The sequence below is a fragment of the Dromaius novaehollandiae genome, chromosome 3, assembly GCF_036370855.1.
Source record: "Dromaius novaehollandiae isolate bDroNov1 chromosome 3, bDroNov1.hap1, whole genome shotgun sequence".
Taxonomy (NCBI): Eukaryota; Metazoa; Chordata; class Aves; order Casuariiformes; family Dromaiidae; genus Dromaius; species Dromaius novaehollandiae.
This window is the reverse complement of record NC_088100.1, coordinates 8,204,808-8,227,606: the sequence shown is the minus strand read 5'-3', so window position 1 is coordinate 8,227,606 and position 22,799 is coordinate 8,204,808. Positions and strand designations below refer to the sequence as shown.

The window sequence follows — 22,799 nt, the reverse complement described above, 5'->3', positions numbered from 1 at the left end:
AACAGGCAGTAATAAAAGGGATATTATCCTCAGCAAATATCTTAATCATGGTAAATCTCTGTTGCCCTACAAATGACTGCATGGGGGATTACAGCTGAGTAAGCCATTTGCTGAATATCACTGCCACCTTTCCTAGGCCATTTAAGCATGTTTAATTTTTCAGGGTGAAACATGAAACCCACTAATACAAATGTTTGCATTTGGACTGAATTATATCCAGACTGTAACAGTTATAGCAGGCTTAGGACCAGATTGTGACTGATCTGTTGGAGGCCAGTTCTGCTTAGGAGAGTGGGAGAGAAAAATGCGGATTCATTCCCGGTCCCAGCTCACTTATGTCACTTACGCTGCCTCGGTCCTTTTCAATATTTACATAAGGGTATTATGGGTTGAAGTACCAGTAAATATATGGATGATGCTTAGCTCCGTATTTTCTTTACATCAGTCACAGTCCTTAGCATTGCCCAATGACTGGAAGCCATCAGTGTCTGGATGAAAGACAGCTGGCTTTAGTTCATCCTGGCTAAGACTGAGGTGGCAATGCTATGAAGCAGAAAATACTTTCAGGGACTTGTGTCCTCTGTAACATCACCTTCCATCTGTTTGTTTATCCAGATTTCTATCAGGTTGCCCAGAAACATTGAGAGCATCTGTTCTCCAGTGATCAAGCTTAAGGGAACCTTTTGGGAGTCTGCAATAGTACTGCATACTTCATCCTTTCTTTTTTTTTCCCTTCTTTCTTCTTTTTTAAAAAATGGGTATTTTATCTTTGGCAGCCCAGGGGACTGCAGTCTTAACCAGTTTGGACTTGGCCAGAGCAGGACACATATTCATGACCTTGAGAACTGGCAGCTCCGATAGGTGCTTCCTAGGGCAGAATTCAGTGACCGGGAAGAGGTGGCACCTTTTTCAGATGGTGCCACACCACAGCATGCCAAAAGCACATCACCCCCAAACTGCACTGGTTCCCGAGTAGTACGCAGTCAGATTCACCATCCCACTATAGTATTTCAAGCCATCTGCCTGATGACTTCCTGGGGCAGCTCCAAGGGTAAGAACTGCAAATGGTAGAGGTAGAGATTTATTGTCAATTGTCTCATGACTACTGGACCAGCTTTCAGTAGAAGTGTGAGTGGCCATGAATCACAGAGTTTTTGGAGCAAAATACAACACTCACAGTGAAGTTCCCAAATAATGAAGTCTGACTTGAACAGTCAACAGAATTTAGTAAAGTTTTCTAAGGACCTTACATGGGTCCATAGAGCATGTGGTTAAGCAATCAGTTATACTTGTTAATTGGAAGAAGTAACTAATAATAACCAATTTGGAACAGGAAATTCAGTTAGTGCCTTGTAAGAAATAACATCTCCACAGAGGACCCTGGCAACTTGCTCATTGGAGACTTCAAAATTAGTCTTTTTCTAAAGTTAGTCAACTATTTCATATTTCAGCCACTTTAGCCAGTCACAGATATTCTCTCTTCCCATGTTATAAGTTTAACATTAACTCTGTATAGCTTGTTCTATTCTAGTTTTATACCCTTGTGCTTTTAGCTTGAATCCGTATTGTGTTCTAAGCAACAAAAGTCTATTTTTTCCATTTTGACCATCTGTTCTTATTTGCCGTTTTTGTAGTCCTTGCAGTTCCTGTGATTAATAAGCATAACTTTGATTAAGTGATACTGTTTATACTTTAATAGGTTCTGTTATACTCTGTTAGGTTTTACACTGTATACCTAGGCTAAAACTTTGGCCCCACTTCCCTCCCAGAAGAAAAAAAATCCTATGGAGGAAAATTAGAGATGAAGATACAACTCTTAGTATATTCAGTGTGTTATTCAGATGCCTTCATGGTGATTGTGACTGAAACAGTTACACATAAAATTGATCCTTAGAGTGATCGATTGATTGATCACCTTGGCTGATGATTGATTCTTTACAGCTCTACGAGGTTCCTCTCTCCCTATGTACTTTAATGTTAAAAAGAACTTTATTCCTGCTTCTCGTCACGTTTACATGCTCAGATGGTCGCGGGTTTATTACTATAGATATTCCCCGGGGATGTGTGATCTCCAAATGGCTTCTCCCATGAATGAGTTAGGTCTTAATTCTGTCTTCATCTATTGGGAATAAATGAGAAAGTTTTTACCTGTTCCATAAATGTTTTGGGGGTGTGAAAGTGTTTCTGCAGTGAGATAAAAACTGGGACCTAAAAATTTTTGAAAAAGGCTGAAGAGGGAGAAGGAAGATCACATACCAGAATCAATGGTGTTTAGGGTTAAGATTCTTGCAAGGACTGTGAGGATTTGGACCAGGATTTCCACATTCCAGGTGACTCTTCTGATCTCCAGGTAATAGGCTGTTTTGAGGTGGCTATATTTTTAGTTCTGAGTATTAATTTTCAAGTTGAGAATGAGAAGTCATTTGCTCTAAGACATTTCTTTTAAATCAGCACGTTCCTGTCCTGGATTTCCTCAGAGGTAATGCTTGGTTTCTTCACGTAGTTTCTCCTGAAAAATCTCATCTAATGTAGAATTTTGCCCTGCTTTGAGCAGCAGTTGCACCAGATGACCTGCTGAGGAGTCTTCAAAACTAAACTCTTCTATGATTCTACTTTGGTGGAAAATTCCCAACCAGGAAGAAATGATTCTTGAGCCTGTAGTTACAGTACAATCAAAAATGTCACATTATGTGCCAGCTGCTGTGGTATAAAGATTTAAGTATTAAATATGAAGTACTTATTAGCTAGTATTCACTGATACTGAGTAGTTTGATACATATGGACTTTGCAGAAGTCCTCAGATTTTATATATTGGTGATGGCAGACATACAGAGCACCCAGTGACACAGAGACACAAATGTCATGTCTGTAAGCTATACAGGGCAGGGACAGCCCCAAGCACTGGCTGACGATTATCCACGCTGTGTAGTCTTTAGTGTGGTCTGTGGCAGTTTTGACCTGGGACAGTTAGCAGTATTTTGGACGATGACTGACCATGCTTGGGAGATTGCGTGGGGTTGGGAATCACTCCCATTAAGTGGTTTAGATGCAGCACCTTGCCATGGGGAGGAAGAGGAGGGTTTAGCTGTGTGAATGCAAGCTGAGCTATGCCAATTGTCTTTGAGGCTAGAGAGCAGTCTTTGACTTAGCTACATCTCTAGCAGTAAATAACATGATCCAATGGAGTGTTGCTCTGCAGAGACTGGGGAGTTGGAAGTTATTATTCCTGGCTCTGCGCTGGGTTGGCTGGGATGATTGTAGACAAGTCATTTCAGTTTTCTTGGTCTCTTTCATGCACACATCTAGATGTTTAGCTATTTAGATTCAGCTCTTCCAAATGGAGTTTATCTTCTGTAGTGTGTTGGTAGACATACATGGGGAGGGCCTGTTCTAAGCTGGGACCTCTAGGGGTTCCCATAATACAAACAATAATAGCAAAGAGAAGGAATGGTATGTGATTGCTTGTGGAATAACTGCCTAGTCTCTTTGACAGATGTAAACAGAGAGACTGTTCTGTTTGCATCAGCCTTACAAAAGCAAGAGTATATTTTGTGTTCTTGGACTATCCATTGCACTTGAAAGCAGTTTTGCACATCTATATTTGCAACAGGCAAAAGCAGTTCCCACCATTTACAAAATTAGTACGGCTCCTGTTGGGTCTGCCAAGGGAGATCTCCTTGTGAAAATAGCTATTGAGCGTAATTATGTTCACATTCCAACTGCTGTGGAGTTGAAATGCTTAGCACATGAAGAACTGATCTCTGTATGGGGAACATGCCTAAGGATGGGCCTTTACCTTCACCTTCCACTGACTTCTGATATAACCATGAGGAAATCACTCAATTGCCAGGCTTCACTTACTTGTATGCAAAACGAAATTATTGGCTATTTACTGGATCTGACATGTGCTTGATTAAAAAAAATCATTAAATGTGTGGACAATGCCATAAAGATAGTGTGTAATGCAAATGTTCACTGCTGTTCTAGCAAATGCAGTTGTAAGGCTGGGATTCTGCTGGCAGCAGATGTGCACGTTTGGGCATATGCCAAGAATTACTGCTGCCTCTGACAAGCTCACACCATGGGGTGGTGATAAGGCTTCTTTCACGCTGGGCACCCACCTCTGGATCAGCTGAATAATTAAGTGTTTGTTTCCTTCCAGATGAATACAAGAGTAAAGTAGCCTGTGAAGATGACAAGCTGAGGCTAAGCTGTAAGAAGAGCATGGTGATAGCCATTTACTCTGCTATCTTTGGAAGGACACAAGGAGGCAGCCTGGAGTGCCCATACCAAAGCCTAGGGATGCCCATGATTGGTAAGCAGGGGAATGTTTTGACAGAGCACACTGATCTGGGCAGGGTAATTTCATTTACTGCCATCATGGTAGTGCGGGCACAGATCATGGCGAGGAAAAGCAGGACTGGCACATGCAACCTGCTACTGTGATGCAGCTGATGTGTGGCACCTTGTTTCCCATCAGTGAGCTCCACCATGAGCTCTGAACTTCTGAGACCCTTAAGGAATTACATACTATTCAGATGGAAGCATGTGAAGTGACTGCTTGGAAATATGATATGCACATGATGGGTGTCAGTAGGAAACCACAGGGGGAATCAGGCCAGTCAAGTTATTTGTGCAGCATGGTGAGTGCCTGAGTTTTGTTGCTGCGAGAATCAGCGCTTGCAGCACAGCCGAGTAGTTCAGTCTCCTACCCAGTCTCGTGGTTCAGACGTATGGCAGGAGAGCCACGGTCGCTTAAAAAGTTACCTCCTGTCTTCTGAGGTGAGTTGTCTGTTCCTGGATGTGCTTCTAGTGTCCCCAACTGCCAGAGAACAGATGCTGAAACAGCTATGTTTGACAAGTTGGCTTAGGCTTCTTTTATGTGACATTTGGGATGGGCTGAGAGTGTGCATGCTGGTGGCTGTGGTGGTTCAGCTGCCAGGTGGTGACTTGCTGAGTCAGTGAAACTTGATGGGCTTCCAGCATATGCCCGAGCAGAGAGCTCCTTTGGCCTTCATGAGAGTGCAGGAATAGACATCTACAGGTGACAAAGTACTGGTGTTGGGATCTGCTTTTTGAGTGGTCACATGAAGCAGAACTCTCCACTTTGAATGAAAGCCACAAAGAGTAAAATTTTACTCTTACTTGCCTGGGTGCAAAGTCCTGAAACTTATGCCAGCTGAGAACAGGATATGTGGTATTAGAAAAGGTGTGGGAGGCAGTGGAGTTGCAAGAGCAAAACTGTAGCTAAGAGAACAAGCTGTGAAGTATGACAGCAAGGCTGCATGTGCCATGCAATCTAAAGAGCTTGGATGCCCAAGTGTTTCAAACTGCCCTTGTGATGTCTATAAATTATGATGTTTGCCCAAGGAAATAAGGTGTCTCATCCTACAGTGTGGCACGCAGTCTGCTGCTGGGAGGAGGCAGGGCCTTCCTTCTATGTCAGCTCTTAAATGGAAACTAGTTACAAGAGCAGGTTCAATGCAGAACACTATAATGCCAAGCTAACAGTGGGAATGCTGAGGTAGCTTTACACTGAAATCCAGTGTAGGGTTTTAGGCTGTGGACTGAGGCTAAAAAAATTGGTCGTTGGACATCTGTTTTGTGTGAGATGATCTGATGGGACAGTGCTCTTATGATGCAATTAGGGGAGGTGAGTCAGTAGCTGTGGTTATCACTCCTGTATTGGCTCTGAATAAGAAAAATCAGTACAGAATCCATCTGCAACCCGAGTCAGCGAAAATGCATACATTTACAGTGCTGAAGTGGGGGGCAGTGTACTCCATTTTGCCACTAGTAATCATGGGAGTGGTGTGCAGAGTTCCCCGAGCCTGCTTCAGAAAATGTATTGCTGCTGTGGGCCTGCCTAGCCCAGGAGGCAACTGTGTTCCTTCAGGAGTAGGTGAAAACATCATGGCTTGAAAATCAAAGCTTTTTCTAGTTAGAGAACGTTTCTCTGCAGGTTTCCACAGCCTTGCAATACAGGGAGGACCATCCTGTGACAGCCTTTGATCCCAAACATTAGCAATGAGCTGATCTAACGAATCTAACTGTATGACTCAGACTCCATGGCAGCATCCAGCTCCCGTAAGGCAGAATCCAACTGCTTTCTGCACTGGAGGATTTATTCTCTTTGAATGTCATGGGACTGATGATTTGTATCAAGTCTGAGCCTTGACAAAGGACCTTTTTGTGGGAAGTGGGTCCTGGACAAGTTTGCACTGATTATTTTTATTTGGTCAGCATGAGTTACTGTTGAGTGAAGAATTCCTCGTGGTTACCCCAAAGGTGGGGAAGGGTATCTGTTCTTCCTCTCAAAATGAAAAACAGTTCAGAAAACTTTCTTCCATTTTTTTTGAACAAAATGCACATTTACGTTGCATTTAGAAACCTACAGCTTCTACGTGTGAGACTTTTAAAGAACCGAGGTCTAAGATGGGGAGGAGGGATGGCCTAGTAGAGCACTGTATTCATTTCCAACTCTGCCACAAAGTGAGTGGACAAATCATTTAATCTGCATTCTTTGTGTATTGTAACATTTGCAGCCCTTTAACACCTGCATAAGCTTGTGAGTAGTGTAGGATCCCTAAGTAAGACTTCATACACCATGCCATGCCGAATGCGTGCTTTCTCTCTAATGTCTATATTAATGTCCTTAGCTTCTGAGAAGGGAAAGTTGTTGGGAATAACTGCATCTTATCCCTGTTGTGTTAAAAGAAAAAATCTGCCAGGATTCCCTTTTAACCAGAAACATGCTGAAACTTGTGTCTCTGACCGTAATGGGAAACCCCTGCAAACAGCTGGACCCTCCTTGAATGCCTTGGGAACTCTGTAAAGCTCCTATAGGAATTTGACCTTATTTGTAACTCTCTTAATAAAGCTTCCACTTTGCTGCCAGCAATACGCAGGGCATAGGGAGGTCTCTGGGGAAAGAGTTATTTGCAAGCAACAAACCATTAATATCCCTCAGCCCAGTGAGTCCTTTGCCTTTTTATCATGCTGTTCACAGCTGCCTCTGTTTTCATCTCTTTGAGTGACTTGTTTATACTGAGAGAAGCCAATTTAAAAGTGGCCATTTTTACTTGTATCCAAATGCAAGGTAATGATCTAATTAAGGGACTAAGGAGGAGGAACTTGGATGTAAAACAATTACCTTCTTATTGTTTAGTAGAGCAATATCCTTGATCACATTCAGTGCACCTGACACGTTCACGTGTACATTTGTAGAGCAGCTATGCCTCCCCAAAGGGAATGAGATGGACATGTCCAGCTCACCTCTAACGTCTGGATCTGGGTCTCCTTGTCAAGGACCCTGTCTCTCTCCATCAAGCATACAGAGAGCCCAAAGCAATTTCACTCCTTCTCTGGGTTGAAGGGTTCTGGGCTTGGTTTCAGAGTCGGCACAAGATCATGGGAACTCTAGCTCCAAAGCTGATGTTCAGGTCATGGTGTGTGGGCTGAGCTGAGTAGTCTACTGAGAAGTGAAATGTCCTTGTCATCTAACATATGAGTTCTCTCTTGTGTCTCTATAGAGAGAAAATGGATGTGTTTACAGAGCCCTGAGGCAACTCAGATGGTCAGTGGTTCTGTCTAGCTCATTGGATCTGATAACGTAAGAGCAGAGAATTGAGTTCAGCAAAGGTTGCCTGTGCTTTAGATGCTGATTCCCTCGCATTTGTCATTTTAAGGCAGGGCCAGAAAGTCATTCAGTCCCGTTTGTATTGATTTCCTCCTCTTAATGCAGATGTCTATGTGACTTGAACCAGAGCCTTCACAGTCTATCACATAAATATCTATTACACTGTATAAATAATAGACTCTTGTAGTCTCTTGTGAGCAGATTTCATGTGTGAATAAGTATGAAATACATGCAATAAAAAAAGTCATTTTAGGTCACAGATACATGTTACTGTTCCTGCCAACAGAAAACTGGTTTTAGGAGATTATTGCCCGTCTGTCCGTTCATTCTTGTCTCCCCTCCTTTTCTTCATCCACAAAAATTTTCCACTCTACGTTTCTGTTAGTACAAGTTTGTCGCTGTGCTCTAAACTTGGTCTGTGAAATGCTAAAAAGAAAAAAAAACATTTTTGGGGGGAAGGTATACTTTTTTTAATTTAAAGCATGTCAGATTTTTGGTAAGAGCATAGAGTCAGAAGCAGCTGAATCAGGACAACAGATGAGGTGGGGAATTGGGGTGATGAGGGTGGAAATAATTCCCGCTGGCAGGAGCGGCAACAGGAATCTCTTAAGCCTGTTTTGCAGTGGAAGGATTCGTAGCATGGAACCGTGGCCTAAACGGAAAAGGATTAAAGAGAAAAAGCCAGCCCCTTTTGCTGGTGCTGTGTGGAGCCCAGAAGGCCTCCAAATGGTGGAGCTGGCACAACTATGGGTACTAGCCTCCGGCATTGACAGGGAGGCAGCTGGGGCTGGGGGTGGCAGGAGGAGAAGCGGGGATCCGATGAAATCTGTGCTGAACAAATAATGACATATAACACGGCCGTCCTTTAGCGGGTCCAAGCACTTGTGTCTGGAAACGCTCTTTTGCTACAGCCTGATTTCACCATACGGCTGCTGATGGGATGAGCAGCACACTGGGAAGGGAGTCAGATTGCAACTTTCTTCTTTAATGTGCCCGTCGGGCTTCCAGAGCGCGCTTTCGTGTAGGTGTGACGCTCTCTGTCTAGGTTTGATTTGCATTCAGTGGAGAAACTCCTTTGTTATGTGTAATACTGATGATTAAGAACATGTTTTTAGCGGCTGAGCTGTGTATATTTAATAAAACCCACAACTATCCAGGTTTGAAGGCTAAGTAAATATCAGTTGCTGTTTAATTCACATATAATACCTTATTAAATCTAAATGGAAATGAAATTCCCATTTAGAGCTCTAAGTTAAAGTGGGACAAAGCCTGCTTTCACAAGGTTGTTTTTCAGTTTTAGATAGTTTGCCTGTTTCACTTTTTGCTTCGAAACGCCAGGAGGTAATTAAAATCACTTTACAGCTCTGTTTCTGAAAAACCTCAAACTATTGTTGGATTCCATAGAGTCATAAAAATGATTTATATAAAATTGTGGGGTTTCATGTGCACACAATTGGCTTTTTTAATGAAGAAAATCCATTCGAATTTGTTTCTGGACAAAATCTTTTTCAAAGCCAAGGTTTAACTTGGTTAAAAAAAAGAAAGTTTACAGTAGAGTATAAACCCCCCTGAAATGGTTCTAAATAAAAATTCTGATAGCAGCAATTTAAATAGCACTAGCAAGCTCTGTGATGATACACGATTGCTATTTGAGGAAATAAAATAGGTGTTTGTATCACCCTCAATAGGATCAGCTTAAGTGATCTTACAAAAGACGCCTATTGCCCTGCTATCGGTTAAAGGAAATACAGAATATACTCCAAAAAATAAAAGGGCAGAACTTTAGAGATGTAAATTCATAGCATCTCAACTGATTTCCGTGGAGTTACTCTGAATGAAAACCAGTGTAACTTGTTCAGAACTGATAAAATTCCTCTTAAAATAATTCAGATGTCAATCGAGCATAAGACAAAATTACCATGATGGTGAATGCTGAGCCTGAGAAACGGAGGTAATGTGAAACCTGTGACGTTGCACGCACGCAGTGTTTTGTTTTAGTAACCGAGGGCAAGAAGTGACTTGCAGGTTGCGTTAGCTGGTTAGTCTCTTAAAGAAGTGGGCCAGTCCCACATGTTCGGGAAGTTTAGACCTTGCTTCAGCCTAGATGTAGGCACCAGCACCTGTTGAAATGTACCCATAATCTGGAAAATGCTTTTTTGGGGCTGTAGTGAATTGGAAGGACAGATGAATTCAGGGGCTTTATACAGCAGTAGATGCATTGAACTGCAGCATCCATATCTTTCCCTGGCTGAAGCAAGAGCTGTTAGCTTCTTTGCTTTTTATCTTGAATGCCTTATGGCTCACAATCAACCGTTTTCTGCTGCAAATTAAATAATAAAATTTTTATTGTTGCTGCCAGACCAAAACTTCTTTGTTCTCTGAGACTTCTTGGAGCCAAGTTTGAAGCTGTCCTCAGATTCTCACTTTAGCCCCTCCAAACTTGCAAAGTGGTATTCATTTGCTCAATTTTACACACTCTGAGTCAACCTCTGCAAAACTGGAGCCTCATATGTTTTATATGAATTCTGGTTCCAGATGCAAAAGTGATAAGATGATCTGAGGTCACATTAATAAACCAAGTGTTTCTAAATGTAACTATAGCATCTGCAATTAAGCCTGCAATTGATCCTTCAATCACAGTCTCTAGATGTAATTAAAGTTTCTTTTAAGACCATTTTCTCTTTTCTGGCCCACTGCTAAGGTTTCCAAAGTTTTATGAAGTGTTTGGTGAGTAATTTTTCTCTCTTTCATTAAAATGTTCTTTTTAATGTGAAATTGGCCTTCATAGCACACCCTTCTTAACGTTTGGATGTAGTTTTTTTAGCCAGCCTTTTCCAGTAGCGTTGTACAAGATATAGATGTTAAATCCAGCTGCACCAACACCAAGTTCCCTCCTGCTCTTTGTAGTAATGATGATAGAAATTTATACCAGAAACCCAACTCAGCATGATACGGAAGTACCGGACACTGCAGAAGCATAAACCAGACAGAAAGTCCCTCCAACAATAAAGCTTACAGAGAAGGAAACGATAGGCAGGGTCTGATGTGGCACTGAGGGAGGCAGGCTTCCCTCGTCCTGGTCATGGAGCATGAAGCCCAGGCATCCTGTGACCTCTGCCAGCTGCCCAGAGGACAGTGCAGAGTGGGAATGCAGAAACAGGACTCCTCATGCTTGTGCACACAGTCTCTCACTTTCCCAGCTGTTAGTCCGTGCTGTAGCATCTCTCTGCTGCATCCTTCTGAGGCTGTCCTGCACGGCATCGGATAGCACAAGCTGCTCGTGCTACAGCTGGGGAGCTTGGGAGACCAGAGCTAATGCGTGGGCCAAAGCCGCATTAATGCTTCCCCAGTGCTGCCAGCAAGCCCTTCTACACAGCCCAGTGCCTTAATATGCAAAAACTCTCCTGAGCCCCTACTTACAGCTCAGAAATGCTTTTAACCATCTCTTTTTTGGAATTAGTCTTTTATTTCTTTACTTGAAGAAAGTTTTTTTGCGTTTGGAAAAGTAACAGATTTACTTTGTAGGTTTTCTGAAGTCTGTTGCTTTATGAGGGAGCTGAACTTTGTATCAGTCCCCGCTAATGGAGCATCCTTAACATACGTGAGAAACTGTCCAAGAGCAGAAGGGAAACTTCCTTCACTCCTGTTTATGATAGAGATCCTCTTGCACAATGAGACAGTTTTGAATCACTCCTAGGTAATACGTGAAGGACATTTATCTCACTGGCAAGACTGGATTACTTTCCTCCTACTTACATCCTTCTTTCCCTTGTGCTGAAGATTGTTTTCTCTTTTGGCAAAGGAGTAGATAACCACAGTGCTGATTCAGACCTCTGTCAGGTTTCTTTGCAGGAACTGAATTTCTCTTTTGTTAGTTGTTTGACCTCCACATCTTCTGTGTTTCATTCTGTCCTCCCTACTTTGTAGTTCTCAGAACATAACTTGTCCTGCTTTATTCTTTAGCAAAAGATCCTGCTGCATGTTTTGGAGAGAAATCGTGTCCTCTGCTTGGGAGGGTGTTCCCTCCTAGAGATGTCACTTGTTTGGAATATTTATCTTATTCCCTCAAGGGAATATTTATCTTAGCTCATCCTTTTTACTTGATCCTTGAAATACAGCAAGGAAAGCTAGGACTCTGCTGCCTGTTTTAATTCGGGATGTGGGTCTGTTCCTGATGCCTTTACTCTGAACCAAAAGTGTGCCACAGATTCCATCTTTTGATCAGACACCACCAGTCATGTTCCAGTTCCTAATCACATACCTCACATATACCATTGGAAATAATGTTTTAGGCAGTGATTTTCTTTCTGAAGCCTTTTATTACAGCCAATCATTTGGTCCTTCTGATACTGCAGGATCTCATACTTCTTGGCATATATGTGGTTCTCAAGGGAAGGAACAATAAAACTTTGTTCATTGAATAAGCAGAAGGAGTGCACCACTTCGTATGCTAAATATGCAGGCTTGGAGTGCTTCCTCTGACAATGGGTGGAGGTTTCTTCTCAGGCTCTATTTTTTTTTTTTTTCAGGAGTACACATAATTCCTATGTCAACTAAGGACATTCAGGACTAATTTGCAATAGGGGCTGTTAAGATTAGTAATGGAAACTAGATAGATCTGATGCGAATTTACCAGGGCAGGAACAGGAATAGGCTTGGTAATACTGACTGGTATGTTGCTAGCTGTTTCAGTCCCCCCAATACAAGAAGGATATTGAGAAACTGGAGAGAGAGTACAGCAGAGGCTGTGGTATGTCAATGTGGAGTACAAGACCTACAAGAAGGTGAGGAGCTGGATTTGTTTGGTCTGACACAGAGGAGGCTGGGGAGATCTCATCCAGCTGCTTGAATAGTAATTACAAAGACTATAGAGTAGACGATGCTCTGTAGTGTCAGATGGTAAAATGAGGGCAACAACCTGAAGCTGTGGCATGGGAGATTCAGGTAGGATATTAGGAAAAACTTCCTAGGAGGGTAGTACAGTACAGGGACAGTACAGTTACACAGAATGGCTTCTGAGACTTAACTAGACAGTACTACAGCTGAGCTGATCTAGTGTCGCATAGACTCCTCTGAGCTGAAGTTCGGACCACATAATATCCAGAGGTCCCTTCCAGCTAACACTGCTATGATCCTGAGGTCTGCGAAGAAGGAGGAGAAATGGCTTTCTCTTTAGTCTGACAGAACAGTCGGTACTGGGGAATGCTCCATGCCCTGCTGCCTTTCTAGTCACATGCACTGCCTGTGGAAAACCCCTGTGTGCCTGCCTTAGGACATGCTAACATGTTAACCTGTATAACTCAGGTATACATGGTCTTGCTTGCTCTGGAAAGCCTGCCTCAGCAATACAGGAACCTGCCCTTGCAGGCTCAACACGTATGTAGTAAGTGAGTCTGATCATGAGCCTAACAAATGCACAGATGTTTTTGGGCATCTGGCATATGCCCAGTTTAACAATGGGATTAATCACCTATCTCAAAACCAGGTTTCTAAATCTGTTTGTGGATGCACTTGTGACTACTGCTGCCTTGGAGGAGGCTGTGATCTCCAGTAGAGCATCTAAGAGTTACTGGAATGCAAAATTTAAACAGTTTGGAAACAGTCTTTTGATCCCAGATAGCTTCTGCAATCAAAAGCAGCAGTGTCGGGCTTGACTTTGAGATTTAGATGTGTCACCCTTGTTGGGGAAAAACAAGTAACAGTGAATAACCAGAGTAACGGATGTGATTAAGAGACATTGTTTTTTTCAATTTGTTTTTTTCACCAGGAAGAGTAATAAAGAAATACTCATGCTGGGAAGCAGCTTTAAACTGACTAAAACCCATTCATTGTGGTGAGCTTGATGATATGGACATTACATCACTGAGACTGATTCCAGGATTAAGGCCAGTGCTCTCTGCAAACTGCAGCTGGTAAAATCCTTCCCCTTAGGCTGATGAAGACAGTAGATCAGGGAGGAATATCAGGCTAAGAGTCCTAGAATACTAAATACAACTGGTAGGATGAATTACCCACTGAGGGCTTAGAGTAAGAGCTGGAGTGAAACTGCCCAGCAGTGAGTGTTTGTGGAGTGATCCCACAACAGGGAATTCAAGCAGACCTTGCAGCAATAGCGAGACTGGAAGGATGTGCAACTTTTAGAAGGTGGGGGCAGGCGTAAAGAGGATAAGACAAGCTGACATCAGTGTTCTCCCAGATCCACACTTTAGTTTAAAATACAGTATTCCAAAAGCACAGCTGATGTCGTTAAATACTTTCACATGTAGAAGGTTCACCATAGCCAGAATTCACATTTACTCCTCAGCAGTGTACTGAAGCAATTCAACACTAATAAAAGTAGAGGGTAAATCTGATCCAACCTATGTAAGTGGGTTCTCTATCATCTGTGAAGTCTTAAAATTTTTTTAATACTCTGCTATGGGATTTGATCTCTGTGTGCTTTCAAAGGATATTGGCATTTAGTAGCAGTAGTTACGTCAGTGGTAGCAGATACAGGTGTTGGCATTTGCGAGTGTTCTTATTCCCCATATCTCTGACACTTGATCACTTGTTTGTCACTGTTGTCAGTATGGTATTTAATATAACATGCACAGTTTGCACTTAGCAAGCAAGAAAGCAAAAAAGCAGCAAAGGAAAGGAGATGTTCCCCGAAATAAGCATGCCATCTGGCTCCAATGAGAGTGCCACTTGTGAAGACCTGGAAAATATGAAATTAGCCAGCTGCAGGGGACCACAGCTCAACACTGCCCTGTCACATTGGTAGGCTTGGTTTCCTTGCATCTTTCTGGGAGGTTAAGTGCATAGCTTATGGATATGAGAGCCTCCATTGCCTTGGCTTTCTGAGCTCTGGGAATGGGCGCCTGGCAGGTGGAGTTTTCTGACCTGGAATTGCCTCCTGAAGATGTGCTAACATCCTTGAAGATCTGCTTCCAGCACAGATCCCTTAGGATGTGTTTACATTTGGAAGTTAAATTATCTGCATGCACAACAGCCAACATGAGTGATGTTGAGTGTTTTTATACTCCTGAGACATGGGGTAAAAGAAAAGACTGTATCGTCACTTCTGAAGCTCTGATTGTCATGATCGTGACTCTGTGATTTATGGAGGTACTGTAGCCTCATCTGTCACTGAGCCATCTCTCAGATGTATTACTGACATCTTCAGTGCTAGTTAACAAGGGAACAGAGTTGCTTGAATATGACATTTTGACATCCAGCTGAATGACCTCCTTATCACAAATCCTTTGAAGTGTATGAGGGAGATGGTCCCATCCAGAGGTTATGATGCCTCTCTTATATTTTTCAGTTCAATGAGTTATGTGGAGGACTGACAGGTTGACAGGTCAAAAAAACAAAAAAAAGGAGAGACCAAGCTAATTTCAATATCCTCCCTCAGAGTACTGCTGGCTGCTTGCCCTGTTGGTTCTGGGAATGCACAAACCATTTCTGCTTAGATCTTGTATGGATGGAAAATAAGGGAAAATTCCCTTTTGTGAACCAAGTCTTTCAAGTGAGTGTTTTGTCAATTTTTGTGCCACAGAATCCATTTCTTTTTTTCAGGGCTGTTTGCATAAATCTGGGAGAATATGATGCAATTGAAGAGAATGGCTGAGGCCTTACCGTGGGAGAAATGAGAACAGCATTTGGATTTGCCATGTGGGAGCATGGTCTTGTCAGTAGGCTTTAGCTAGGTCTTGCAACCTGGGTTTGTGAGATGACTTTCTGCCACTCTTTCATTCATGATATTTTGGGCTCATTAGGGTTTGGAGGTAAGTGGCAACAGTTAGGGTTTGGAGGTAAGTGGCAACAGTGAAGGCCTGCCCAAATTATGGTTGTTTGCCACAAGAGCTGAGGAAATAGAGTACTACAAAAACCTCCACAATGATATGCTGAAGTCAAACTGGCAGCCAGTTACAAGTGACATTCCTCAGCAGTCAGTAATGCTTACCATCCTCAGTAATGACCTGGATGATGGGATGAAGTGCTCCCTTAGCAAGTTTGGGGGTGATACCAAATTGGACAGGGCAGTTGTTACACTGGTGGATAGGGCTGCCGTTCAGAGGGACCTCAACAAGCTGGAGAAACGTTATGAAACTTTATGAAGTTCAAAAAGGCAAGTGCAAAGTCCTGCACCTGGATAATGCCCTGCAATAGCACAGGCTGGAGGCCAGCTGAAAAGCAGCTTTGCAGAAAAAACACCAAGGTGTCCTGTGGGGAAAGTTGAACGTGAATCATCAGTAGGCTCTTGTGGCAATGAAGGTTCAGCAGATACTGGACTGTATTAGTAAGAATGTAGCAAGCAGATCAAAGGAAAGTTTTATTCATTATTTGGTGCTAATGAGATTGTATCTGAGGTAGTGGAACGTCCAGTTTGGGGGTCCCCAGCACAAGAGAGATGTTGATGAACTGGAGCAAATCCAGTGAAGGGCCACCAAAGCTGGTCAGGGGGCCAGAGCATATGGCATATGGGAGAGGCTGAAGGAGCTGTATTTGTTCAGCCTGGAGAAGAGGATGCTTGAGGGGATCTTATTGCTGTCTTCTACTGCTTAAAAGGTGGTTATGCAGACGATTCTTCTTGGAAAGGCACAGCAAAAAGCCAAGAAGCAATGAACACAAGTTGCAGCAATGAAAATCTGATTAGATACAAGGGAAAAAATTCTTCACCTGGAGAGTGGTTTAGCCCTGGAACAGGTGCCCAGGGAGGCTGTGGAATATTCATCTACGGAGATTTTCAAAACTTGCCTGGACAAATTCCTGAGCAACCTGATGTAACTTCAAAGCTGGCCCTGCTTTTAGCAGGAGGTTGGACTGGATAACCTCCAGATACTGCTTTCAATGAAATTTTTCTGTGGTTTATGGGCTGCAGTCCCAACAGGTGGCTCTTGTCCTGGATGCATTTTCAGTCTTAAGGCTTGCAACCAGTCCTTGTTAAACAGTTTTTTTGTTTTATTTTGTTTTGTTTTAATCTCTGTTCCTTACTTCCTGTGTTAGGGGATTTCATGCTCATCTGTAATTGAAGCATACAAAATTGAAGCATGTATGTTCTGTGCTTGGCTCATTCTGGCTAGTGCGATTTGGGCTGGAGTGTCCTGCAATTGGAGTGTTGAGCATTTCACCATTGATATTTGATAAGCGAATATGGAGGTGCAGTCCGTGCCATGAGAAGATGGCCCTAAGGCCACATGTATGCTGGTAAACTAGCAGTGCCAGGGCCTGGGCACAGATACTGGAAACAGATCATCTATACTGTTAAACTGTAGCATGGTCCATGGCATGGTTAGTTGCCTTGGGCTAACTAACACTCTCCAATCCAGGAGACAATCTCCAGTCTCCAGGCAATCCAGGAGGTGGTTTGGGGCTGGTTATAGGACTGGGACCATTCCCACTAGGTGGTCTATTTTGAAGAATAAGAGTGCTCAATAACACTGTTGTTCCTCAGCGGTTGGCCTCAGGGCCAGGGAATGGTCCAGGACACTGTTTCATTTACCAGTGTGCACATGGCCAAACAGCATAGGCTGGGCCTGGGCACTGTTAGGATACAAATATGAACTGTGCGGATAAGACTTGCTCTGGCAGATGGAAAAAGCTGTGTGCTTGGATGTCACAGCTCAAGCTACATTTGCGCTGGTACCTGGGGCTAGGAAGGGGCTAGAGCACTGTCCCGTGACCACCTGTAGGCAGTATGGCGTGTTTTCAGTATGTAGAATGGACAAGGCTGTCCTCTCCCACAGAAATTGAGATGTAACTATTACCTGATAAAAGTAGCTTCTGGATTGTGCTCACCTGTTCTGTACACATTAGCTAGTCTGTACTAGTGAATACGACGAGCCAGAGACTGTTGCCCAGCCCTAGGGCTGACTGGCCTCATATCTATACATATCTATACAGCTAAACTCTCTGGGACCACTTCTTCCACCTGAAAGATCCAGGGATGCCTCCTGCAATTTGGTAGTCAGGAACAGCCCTGTTATATTGTTCCTGTGCATTGTCTGGAGCAATGCTAGTTGGCCTGGGCAAAATCATACTAAGGAAAATGGTAACGCTTATACAAGGTGGGTAATGGTGTATCAGGGTTCAAGCTCGGCTTGGTCTCCTAGTACAGAGATAGCCTTTGAAGTCCATGTGGATGGAGATCTTAGCCTGCTCAGAACTGCACAGGAGGACAGAAGCCTTCAATACCAAGACATGACTGGAGATGTCTAGAAATGCTGGTGATACTAGTGTGAGGATATATCACAGAGAAAACAGCTAGAAGCATTTTCTATGTGTTGAATCAACAGGTCTCTCACCTGAAGAGTCAACCCAGTTCATTAAGGTGGAGGGCAGAGTCTGGGCTTAGTTACCACTTATTCTTAAAAGAGGAGTGTCCCAAAGGGCGAGCATCTCTGGCGATGTATGCAAAAGCCTTGCCATGCCTCTCACAGGACCAGTAATGGGAGCTGGATGGATAATTTTCCACCCTCCCACGGAGGTAGCATGCTCCTGTGCCAGGGGGTGAGGCCGCAGTGCAGACAGCCTTGGAATGCAGTCTGTTTTGCGTGAGAACAATAACAAATAAAAAGAATAGGCGCCTGCCACGAAATCCTATGCAGTGCTTAGATTTGATGAGTTTAACTGGACATTTGACAAAAAGACAATAAAGCAGGATTGCTGCATGCCAGATGTTTCCATTGGAACCCCTAACACTCGCTGGATCAAAAATTCCCCAAGGAAGTTTGGGTGGTTCAGCATGAAAATGCTCGCATGGGGCCCTGTTCTTTTGTGATTCGCAGCATGTGAAATAAAATGCTGCCTTTGATTTGAGAATAAAGACGTGTTGCCCTCTGGGCTTAGTTTTCTGTGGCTTTCCCGTGTCTGTCATGGCTTTTGTTGTGCTGGTTCTAGCATTCAATACCTTTAAGGGTTCCTTTTCCATTTCCCTGCCTCCTGGTTACTGACCAAGAGGGGTTTCTATGCCTTTCTCTACAGCTTTCCTGCTGCTTTTAGCAACTGCTTGATGTTGAAGACAATTCTTCTTGTCAACTTCTTGTGCTTGGCCCTGGTCAGACAGTGCATGCAAACTATCAGTCTAGCACCTCAAAGTTCAAGAGCTGCCTGTACAAATCATTTTCACCTTATCTGAGAAAACAGTAGCAAACAATCTGATATAACATAATACCTGGGAAAATATTTACCTTTGCAGCTTTGCATATTCTAAAGTCCTGATATGCTAGACATTTCTAGTTGCATGGGATAAACACAGTTAGCAGAATATCCCTACTCAGATAGTAGTTGGTAACATTATAGTTATTTGAACTCCTAGACCTCATTAGACTTAGAAACAGAGCATGCTCTAAGGACAGACAGGGACGCTGATCATCTCTGTCAGCAGAATGGGGCTAGAGATGGTCACTACAGACATGGGACAACTTTCTTGAACATAACAAAGGCTAAAAAAAGCCTAAAAATGTACCCAGACTCTCCCTATCTCTTCCTCTCAAAATGGAACAAAACAAACAAACCAGGAAAAGAAAACCCTAAGATGCTCAAACCAAATTTGAGTTTTACCCTTCCCCAAAATAAACAAACAAAACCAGGAAACCCCCCCACCTAAGACACTCAAATCAAGTTAGAGTTTTCCCCTTCCCCAAACAAGATCACGATGTTCATTTCCCTTCTACCCATGAGGTGGGAATTTGCTAATAATGTTGCATGTTACTGTGATAGATTGCATTATCAGAAAGCTAAATAAATCTGCAGGGTTTGAATATTGTAAGTGAATATTGTAACTGTAGTGTTCATGCACTTTCTGTTCATATGGCAGTCTCTGAGTTTATGGAGAGGCTTGTGGCTTTTCTGGATGAATACACTGGAAGGAGACTCCTGAGGTCTGAGTCTTTTTCCATGCCCTGTACTGATCTGCTGTTGTTAGTCTCTTCTCTTTCTATGACTCTGTTTCTCTGTCTGTTAAAATGAAAATGAGGATGTCGATACCTCTGTTTCTTAGAGACCTTTGAGATCTTAATAGAACAAACACCAGGTAAGAAGGAATTATTACTATTGTGGATAGGCTTTTCCTTTTGACAAAAGCCATCTTTTATTTACAGCCTTCTTTCTACTGATGAGGAGGAGCTTCTAATTCTTTGCTATTCTTTTCTGTAATTTCCTTTTACAATTTACAATTATTAGAAGAGTTTGAGAGTCAGATACACCTTTCCATGTGCGCACAAAGATCTTGAAATATTCATGGAAAGCTACTACATATCTGCTCTCATGTCTCTGCTCTCTCATATAAGTCTAGCTGTCTAATGTGCATAGACAAATATTCAGAAGTAGGTATCCTTTTTCCCTTTTAGAGTGTCAGTCGGCTACTGCTCTCCAACTCATGATCAAGCGCTGTCATGGGAAAAGAAGTTGCAGCATATATGCCAGCACCTATGAATTTGGAGATCCTTGTTACCCTGGCATCCGAAAGCATCTTAATGTCATCTACACATGCGGTGAGCCACCAAATTCTCTTACTTTAACTGTCACTGGGGTATGTATTTGATGAACAGCCGCCTGTGAAGAAAGGCAAGGGTTATAACTGTGCAAAAAAAAGTTGTTGAGCTTCCAGAAGGCTATGCAGTTCATTGTGATTCTTATTTGGTCATGTGGGAAAGCTCTGTGAATCACTTGAGTGGTTTAATTCTGACTCTCTTTCTACTCATTGGCTTGATAGAAAAATCAGAAAATACGGAAATGATGTTTTGTTAACTTATCGAACACTGCCTCTGCAAGGCAGCAAAATCTGGCAGCTGAAGCCATTTTGGATGCTTCCATCCTGAATGTTAGTGTCCTGCTGCTTCATTTGCGTGCAACAAAGTTTTGGTTATCAATAGGCTCCTTTTTGCTTTGTTCTGTTTGTCTTTCATTTGTACAGGTAAATAAGACACACACCAATCCATACTCATCCAGGGCATTAGTAGAAAATCATCCCCAAAGTCTTCAGGTGAACATTGATCTATTTTCTTACCAAAATACTGTTACTTTGAAGTAATATGTCCTCAGTTGGGAGCATAGGTCATAGTGTCAAGCAGACATTGTACTCTTCCCTGACTAGTCATCCTATTTTGCAGCACAGAAAAAATTGTTCCTTTCTGAGTTCTGTGGTATCAAAACAACGTCAGATCTCTCTCCCTCTATCTTTGGAGATATTGTCTCCATTTTTGGAGATATTCAAAAGCTGTCTGGACACGATCCTGGGCAGCATGCTCTAGGTGACCCCGTTTGAGCAAGGGGGTTGGACTAGGTGATCTCCAAAGGTCCCTTCCAACCTCAACCATTCTGTATTTCTGTGATTCCTCTAGTGATGAAAATTCACTCATTTGTAGCTTCAGAAGTTGATATATTTGCAAATATTTGCTCAAGGGATTTGCTTATAAAGCTGTTGCAAGGATTCTGACCCATTAAAACACTACCCATTTCTTTCTGTGTCTGCCTGGAAGAGGAGATTCTGGTGCTGTTCTGAATCTGCTGAGCCTGTAGCAGGAGAGGTGCTGGCTGCATGCTCAGACAGCATCAGATCTGTGGGGCAGTCCCTAACTGCAGCATCCTGAATCTGAGAGATGGTGTTTGAGATGGAGTTACTATATGCAGTTTCTATAGCATAGCTGATGTGCAGCACCTTGAAGAGCAGGGAGAGAGATATCCAGGAGCGTGAAGCTATGAGCCCTTGCCTGGCTGTTGTTTCCTTTGGCAGGAGTGGCAGGAAAGTTGAAGTTTTTTTCTTGGCTTGTTTGTTTTTGTTTGAAATGATGCAGCAAGAAGTAGTCAGGCTTAGTGCAAAGCCTTGTGAATTTTCTACCCAGGAATGTCATGTTGTTAGGTCAGTTTTCTCATAAAGAGACTGGAAAAAAGCTTATTCTCATGGAAATGTGATGAAATCCAAGGCAATGCAGCAAAACAACAGCTCCATAGCTAGAAGTCCAAGGACAAACCAAACAGAGCCCCATGATGTGTTTCCAAGAGGACCTATGCAGTCTCATTCCGGTGTCCTGGTCCCAAAGTCCACTACAAAAGGCATTAGTGATCTCTTAGTCTGGTTTTAACTTTCCTAGTCAGTTAGGAAACTACATCAGGAAATGAATCATGCTTGAGAGCACGTGTTTGGGCTTTTTTGCTTTTTTAGTGGGTGAAATCTACCTCAGACTTCAAAAGTGCCCATGGCTCCATTTCAAAATCATGATCTCAGACGTATCTCTGAGCTGCATTTTGTGATCATCAGCCACACATTTCTCCTCTCAAAAAGCAAAATCCTTGAAAATGTAAAATCCAAATAAACAAGAATCAAATTCCAGTCCCATGTGCTTGTGCGAGACAGAAGGAAATTCTGGCATTCTTCGAAAAGAAATTGTAAAACCAAGCTACTTGATGTTGTCATGGTTTAGAAAACAATCATAGTGTGGAAAAACTCCTGTCAGATATTTCAATTTTTCTAGTTCCCATAAAGCTGCATGCATGCAGCTTCTGGTAGGGTATTGCCCTCCTTTCACAAAGCCTGTGGGAATGAAAGGGGACGGGCTTTGACTGGTAAAAGTGACTCATGTACCTTTTGGTTTGGGCTTTTTTTTCCTGTGATTTATCTAGGTTTATATCCCCGTTCCCCACTTCTTGTAGTTGGAAATGCTTGATACATGCAGCGCAGGAGCAGCTTTGCTGGAGAGCAGAGGAAGATGTGGAGTATTCCTGGTGTAGCTTGGGGAACGTGATGGGTGTACCCAAAAGGGGAGTTTCAGGTCTGGTGAGCATCACTTCAGCCTTTCTTGTGGCTGCCTCGGACGGGTGATTCCTCACTCTGAGATCCACAGGTGGTTTGTTCTTCTCCATCGCTCCAAGGCTGCCAGGTCATGGCAGAAGTGTCCCTGCATGGTTCTGCAGCTTGGACCATGTCACTCATCTTACCTGTGGGGAAAATAGATGCTTCTTTGTTTCTAAACCAGAGCCACATGATGTGTTTCCAAGAAGATATCTCAAAGGCCTATGCAGTCACATTCTAGCATTGTGGTCCTGGTCCCAAAGTCCACGTCAAATGCCATTAGTGGTCTCTTTGTCTGACCGTAACTTTGATGTCAGGGGCATGCGTGTCGATGCATGTTGCAGTGTGGGTAGGAGGACCTTCATGCAGACATTTCCCATATGC

The 22,799-nt window shown here is 42.9% G+C and overlaps 1 protein-coding gene across 6 annotated transcripts in view; it reads left to right on the top strand.

The window, feature by feature from the left end:
- The window catches only part of EVA1A (eva-1 homolog A, regulator of programmed cell death), a 210,713-nt gene that overhangs the window by 83,645 nt on the left and 104,269 nt on the right, over positions 1 to 22,799 (top strand). For 4 of the 6 annotated variants that reach the window (XM_026092331.2, XM_026092332.2, XM_026092330.2 and 1 more), the window contains 2 exons: positions 4,163 to 4,315; positions 19,975 to 20,118. In XM_026092331.2, coding sequence (XP_025948116.1) covers positions 4,163 to 4,315; positions 19,975 to 20,118 — 297 coding nt within the window. The remainder of the gene's footprint in view (positions 1 to 4,162; positions 4,316 to 19,974; positions 20,119 to 22,799) is intronic. The other 2 variants (XM_026092334.2, XM_064508332.1) reach the window with 2 other exon arrangements.